The sequence below is a fragment of the Zingiber officinale genome, chromosome 5A (genome assembly GCF_018446385.1).
Source record: "Zingiber officinale cultivar Zhangliang chromosome 5A, Zo_v1.1, whole genome shotgun sequence".
NCBI lineage: Eukaryota > Viridiplantae > Streptophyta > Magnoliopsida > Zingiberales > Zingiberaceae > Zingiber > Zingiber officinale.
The window spans coordinates 1,805,751-1,812,074 of record NC_055994.1 but is presented as its reverse complement, the minus strand read 5'-3'; the positions used below and the strand labels follow the sequence as shown (position 1 = coordinate 1,812,074).

At 47.1% G+C, this 6,324-nt stretch overlaps 1 protein-coding gene across 1 annotated transcript; it reads left to right on the top strand.

Moving 5' to 3' along the window:
- Window positions 1–3,629: 3,629 nt before the first annotated feature.
- Window positions 3,630–5,417, top strand: LOC121979260 (1-aminocyclopropane-1-carboxylate synthase-like). The gene is made up of 2 exons (XM_042531219.1): window positions 3,630–3,851; window positions 3,928–5,417. Exons 1-2 carry the CDS (start codon window positions 3,681–3,683, stop codon window positions 5,224–5,226), a joined length of 1,470 nt encoding a protein of 489 aa, XP_042387153.1. The 5' UTR covers window positions 3,630–3,680; the 3' UTR covers window positions 5,227–5,417.
- Window positions 5,418–6,324: the final 907 nt, after the last annotated feature.

Below are 6,324 nucleotides of genomic sequence, written 5' to 3'. Positions count from 1 at the left end.
AGCTTGACATGAACAATTAATGCCCTTACAGCTTCTAAGGAGACTTATTGCTTCCCAGTCGGAGGTCCTCGAGAGTAACATCGCTTGGATCGACCCCGAGGGTGACCCCACTCGGATCAAATGTGAAAGACACTTAGCTATTTGTTAGCTCTTTTCTGATTTCTTCCCCGAGCAGCCACCTGTACTCATATTGTCTTTTAGTTACTGTTGACATCATCTTGATTTCTAGGAAATCGCTCAAATCATTCACCATTAATGTAGAGCATGCCACACGTGCTTTTTTATTATGCATATGTTGATCATTTCCATTCCTCATTAATGCCACTTGTGATTGATCACCACGTGTTGTGATCTTCTGCCACCAATTATTTGATGTGACAGATGATTGTTGGGATTCGATATGATAGTCACCTTTTCAAATTTGAACAGTTTTGATCGAATCTTGTTTTCCCAAGCCCTTGATCAGATGGCTTTAGATAACCTTTGACTGGGCTTTTAAAGCCTTTACTTCTCCTTTGTATCGCCTTCATCTTCGCCTTCATTCGCTTCTGCTCCTTGCTCTCTGTTCATCACCGATGATTCTCTTCCGGTAAGTTCTTTCTCCTTTTGATCTCTGATGGCGTGCTCTCCTTCTCCTCCTCCTGCTGTCCCGAGCTTGTGGTTCACCTCCACCTCATCTGATTTCAATGGCGACGAGATGGATCAAATGAAAATGACTTATTATATTTCTTATAACCACCAAATCATCATCCCTTCTACATATGATCATCCCTATATGTCTCCTGATTGGCTTCCTCCCTTTCTTTAATAATTAATTGTACTATGGTCTTCACTTTCCAATACCTCCCTTCTTCTCTGAAGTCTGTAGATACTTCCACATTCCTTGCAACAGTTAATACCAAATTCATTTAGGTTATTATGTGGATCGTGGTGCTCTTTTGATTGTACATGATCCCTCTTCATCCTCATATTTTCTATTATTTTTATTATCCCAAACAGTGCGAGCCGGGCGTCTTTCTCTTCTAGACCTGAGTGGGCACTATTTATTTTGATAAGATGCGCTCATTCAATAAGAGTTGGAAATCCCACTACTTTTATATGTAACTCTCTGATCGGCCTATTTTTTCGATCGGCTGGCAAATGTAGTTATCGGACTATCCCAAATTAGGCAAATATCGATGGGAGCCGACTTACCTCTAGGTCACTGCGTAGCTAATTGGCCTGAAATTCCACATACATAAGTTGCTGCTGAAGGGCGTATTGTATATGTTTGGGCTAAGTTTCGTCTGAGCCCGACTGCCTTGTACTTTTGGTGAGCTGCTTTTCCTTTCCTTGTTTTTTGATCTAACTCATTTTTTCTTCTTTTTTGCAGCAAAGGTGATGCTTAGGGCTTTACTTAGCAGCTCCACTAAGTTAGTGGATGAAGAGCTAGAAGCTCGGGGAGTTGTCAAGCTGGAGAGCCATGGATTACTGTCAGTTGGGACCTCAGAAGCACAGACCGACAAAGGAGAGGCTAGTAGAGTAGTAGTGAGCGATGCTGCTGCCAACACTGGCGAGCTACCTCCCGAGTGGCCCTCCTTAATGCCTGTTGCAGTGCCTTCAGAATTGACGACTTTCGCAGAGTTGTTGATTCAGCATCAATGCCGCAAGAGGCTTCAAACGGAAGCTGCCACCCAATCGGCGACTTATGTTCCCCAACCGGCCCTGCAACCCCCTTTTCCATCATCCACTCCAATCCAACTTCCAAATCTAAGGGCAAGGCCAGCTTAGAGCCGGTCGGCTCTAGTTCACACAGGCCTGTAACAGACATCCTTAGATTGTCGACTGATGAATGGTCGTACCTCGATCCTAAGCAGCCACACCCACTTGAACACAAGATACGGATCCAAGGTATGTTGGCCCAAACCTGGGTAAAATCCAGAGCCAGAGTGGCGACCATCACTCCCGATGAGCTGACCAATCATTTCAGCCAAAACTCGACTGGGGTAAGCTCATATATCATTTTTAAATTTACATTTTCCACTTGGCCTTACGTAGCCAATTTCTTTGTGTATTAGTTTTGGGTGGACGACCTAGCTCTTTAATAAAGGCTGGCCTAGTTGGACCATGAGCTCATGCAGGCGCAGATAGCAAGCGGGGATGCGAGCACTTCCCAAGTCTTGATCGAGTGCCTAATTGCAAAGCCAACACAATTGAAGGAAGACTTGGAGAAACAATCTGAGCATCTCCTTGGATCCGAACAAGCCTTGACTGTGGAGAAGAACAAAAACCATGATTAGGCCATCAAGTTGGAAAAGCTTAGGAATCAAGCCCAAAATTTTTAGGTGAAGATTAGCTCGGCCGACGCTCGGAAACTCAGGGCCATTGAAAACCTCGACATAAAAAATAAGGAGGCTCGGACCCTAATGAAGAAGTTGGAGGAGGCGGAGGCAACCTTGCCCGCAGAGCAAGTCGGCCGCACGATCGAGCAGCCAAGCCACAAACTCCAGCTTGGCGAGCACAAAAGAATAATCGACAAGAAAGACATCGATCTATAATCACTGAAGGCCGAACTTGCCAGTATAAGGAGGAAGAGCTCGATTGGTTGGAAACCTATAGAGTGGAGTATCTCCGCTCGAGGGATTTCAACCAGATGCTGAATGACCAAATCATCAAGCTTTTTAGCTATGGTATTGATGGAACCATTCAGCAGCTAAAAGAAGGTGACTATCTTTTCGCCGAGGTTCCTCCATCCTTCATAAAAAAGTAGAAGATCCTAGAGGGCATTCTCGATGATATTATTGCCGACCTGTCTAGTTTACTTTTAAGTTTGTTAACCATTTCTTGTAACAACCAAGTAACTTTGTAAAAAATTTTCTAAGTTTGGTTCAATTCATGTCTGTCATGCGTTTTAGAGTTCTTGTTCTGTAGATGTGTTAACTTATAGCTTACTTTTCGTATTTGAGACTTAGCTTCTCCAGTCTACTTAAGTAATAAAAAGCGCGAGAACTAAGCTTGCTTAAAGTTCGGCTGAATGACATGAGAGTCTGTAATACTTGGCGCGAGAGCTTTAGCTCGCTTATAACTCAGTCAAACGATACGAGAATTTGGAAGTGTGAAAGCAAGCTAACTTATAACTTGGCCGATCAACTCGAGAGTCTGGAACACTTGGCGCGAGAGCTTTGCTCACTTATAACTCCCTCCTTCACTCGGATTTGATCAAATTTTAATGCATGCGACGGAGCAATAAATTGCAGAACAATCAGTCGGTCCCACATCGCATAGCAGCCGATCGATCGATGGCTCCAAACAACTCGGAAAGAATCGTCATCGATCACGCAAACTACGATCTAGAGGACAACGACGAGTATCGATCGATAGAAGATCCATCGTCATGTCTGAGCGTGCATACTGCGCCTTCCTTCCTGCTTCACACTCCTGCTTTCCGTCTTTTGAATAACTTAGCATGTTTCCACGGTGGCCACGTGAACAACTCTAGTTGGTCCTACTCCTCTCCACCCAGTCACACGCTCGATCGTCATCACTTTCCACCTCAGTTTCCTCTATCCATGTGGCCGTGGACTACTCTCGTTTGACCTTTGAAATTCAGCTCTATAAATACTCGCCCCCTCGCTTGCCTCTCCGACATAGATCCTCTTCTGCTTCTTCTTTTCTTATTCCTGATAGTTAATTAGTTGTTCATGGGGATGCGGCAGACAGGCGAGTTCGAGTTGCTCTCCAGGATTGCGACCAACGACGGCCACGGCGAGAACTGCTCCTACTTCGATGGCTGGAAGGCCTACGACAGCGATCCTTTCCACCCCAAACATAATCCCAAAGGAGTCATCCAAATGGGTCTCGCAGAGAATCAGGTATTTGATTATATGTAAACATTGCTACAGTCGATTGAGCTGTGGTTCTTAATTCTCTCTCTCTGCGTCCGTGCAGCTCTGCTTTGACTTGATTGAGGACTGGTTGAAGAGGAATCCGGAGGCTTCGATTTGCACGCGAGAGGGAATTTCACAGTTCAGGGACATTGGCAACTTCCAGGACTACCATGGCCTCTCTTCCTTCCGCAGGGCCATTGCCAGATTCATGGAGAAGGCGAGGGGAGGCAGGGTCAGATTTGACCCCGACCGCGTCGTGATGAGCGGCGGAGCCACCGGAGCGCAGGAGACCATGGCCTTTTGCCTCGCCAACCCCGGCGAGGCCTTCCTCATCCCGACCCCTTATTATCCGGGGTTCGATCGAGATTTCCGGTGGAGAACAGGGGTGGAGCTCCTGCCCTTCGACTGCTACAGCTCCAACAAGTTCAAGATCACGCAATCCGCGTTGGAGTCGGCGTACCAAGAGGCGGTAAAAAACAACGTAAGGGTCAAAGGAGTGCTCGTGGCTAATCCGTCGAACCCTCTCGGCACCACCATGGACAGGGAGACCCTCCGGTCGTTGGTCAGCTTCGTCAACGACAAGAACATCCACTTGGTCGTGGACGAGATCTTCTCCGGCACCGTGTTCGACTCCCCGGACTTCGTCAGCGTGGCAGAGATCGTGGAAGACGAGCCCGGAAGGTTCAACCGCGACCTCATCCACGTGGTCTACAGCCTCTCGAAGGACCTCGGACTGCCGGGGTTCCGCGTCGGCGTCATCTACTCCTTCAACGACGCCGTGGTGCGGTGCGCCCGCCGGATGTCGAGCTTCGGGCTGGTCTCGACGCAGACGCAGCATCTGCTGGCGGCGATGCTGGGCGACGAGGAGTTCACCTCGAAGTACCTGGCGGAGAGTCGGCGGCGGCTGGCAGAGCGGCGGAGGACCTTCGAGGCGGGGCTGAGGGAGGTCGGGGTCCGGAGCCTGGACAGCAACGCGGGGCTGTTCTGCTGGATGGACCTGCGCCATCTGCTGGAGGCGAAGACGGTGGAGGAGGAGCTGAAGCTGTGGCGAATCATCGTGCACGAGGTGAAGCTGAACATCTCGCCGGGGGCCTCGTTCCACTGCGCCGAGTCGGGGTGGTTCAGGGTGTGCTTCGCCAACATGGACAAGGACACGATGGACACGGCGTTGGGCAGGATCAGGGCCTTCATGGCCCGCGCCGAAAGGCACAGGGCGACGAACGAGAAGAAGAAGAAGTGGGCGGCGGCCGCGGCGCTGCGGCTGAGCCTGCCAAGGAACGGTCGGCGCTACGACGACATTCTCATTTCGCCGCATCTAGCCATGTCGCCCCATTCTCCGCTCGTTCGCGCCGCCACCTGATCGCCATCCGAGCCAACTTTTCGATTATTAAATTATTATTATTGTCTTCATTCTTTCATTACCGACAGACAATAGGCAAAAATTCCAACATTGTTAGATGAAAGAAGGTTGCTAAAACGAAAACGCAACCACTTCGTTCTTTTTATTTATATCAATTAGATAAATGAATCAAATGGCAGAGTTCTTAAAAATTGAAAATTAAAAATCCCATGTTGCATGAATTTTAATATGTTATATGAATTCGTATAATAAGAAAAAAAATTATAAGAACATAGATCTAGTTTTAAAAAAATATGAAATAAAATAGCAAATGAATAATCTATTGGAATAAGAAATATCAGATGATCGAATTGGTGAGGATAAAGGGTTCAAAGTTAAGGATTATTGTGGTTTTAATAAGTTTAAATGAATGTGTAGAAAAATTCTAAGTATACTTAGGTAAGGTAAAAGTCCTAGTAAATACTAGACAGATAAAAAGCTCTAATTGTGCATAGGCAAGAAAATCCTGATCCGAGAGATTGGGCAGAAATCTTAGCAGGTCAAGAACATCGGGTAAAAAATCTGCTTGTTAAGGATAGTAGGTGAAAGTCATGGAGGTCGCGGACATCATGCGAAACACTGGATAGGTCGGGGTTTGGACATCCAGTGAAAAGTCCTGAAGTCTCGGATGCTGAACAAAAGTCCAAACTGTCTGGAGGATCGGTTTGACATCAGGTAAACTCTCCTTAGAGAAGTAGATGAGGACGCGTTCCTCAGTAAGAGAATAGTAAGTGCCGGTTCGACCTAGGGTTTCACGAGAAATCCTAAAGTCAGAATCAGACAGTCCTAAAACTATCAACACACTATATTTTTATTATGCTAATTTTGTCTTATAGGTTAATATGTTTCTGCTAGAGTACCATGTTTTTTCAGGAGCAAAAATAAAGTGAAGCTTAGGGTGAACAGTGCTCGAGGCTCCTCCTGTGACGCTAGAGGAGCCTCGGATATCCTAGTTAAAGACCCTGCGCATAAGGGCATAGAGGCGCCTTCCATGCGGTTGGAGGTGCCTTGGAGTTGGGCATGGAGGCGCCTTGGAGAGCAAAAAGGTGCCCTCTAGAG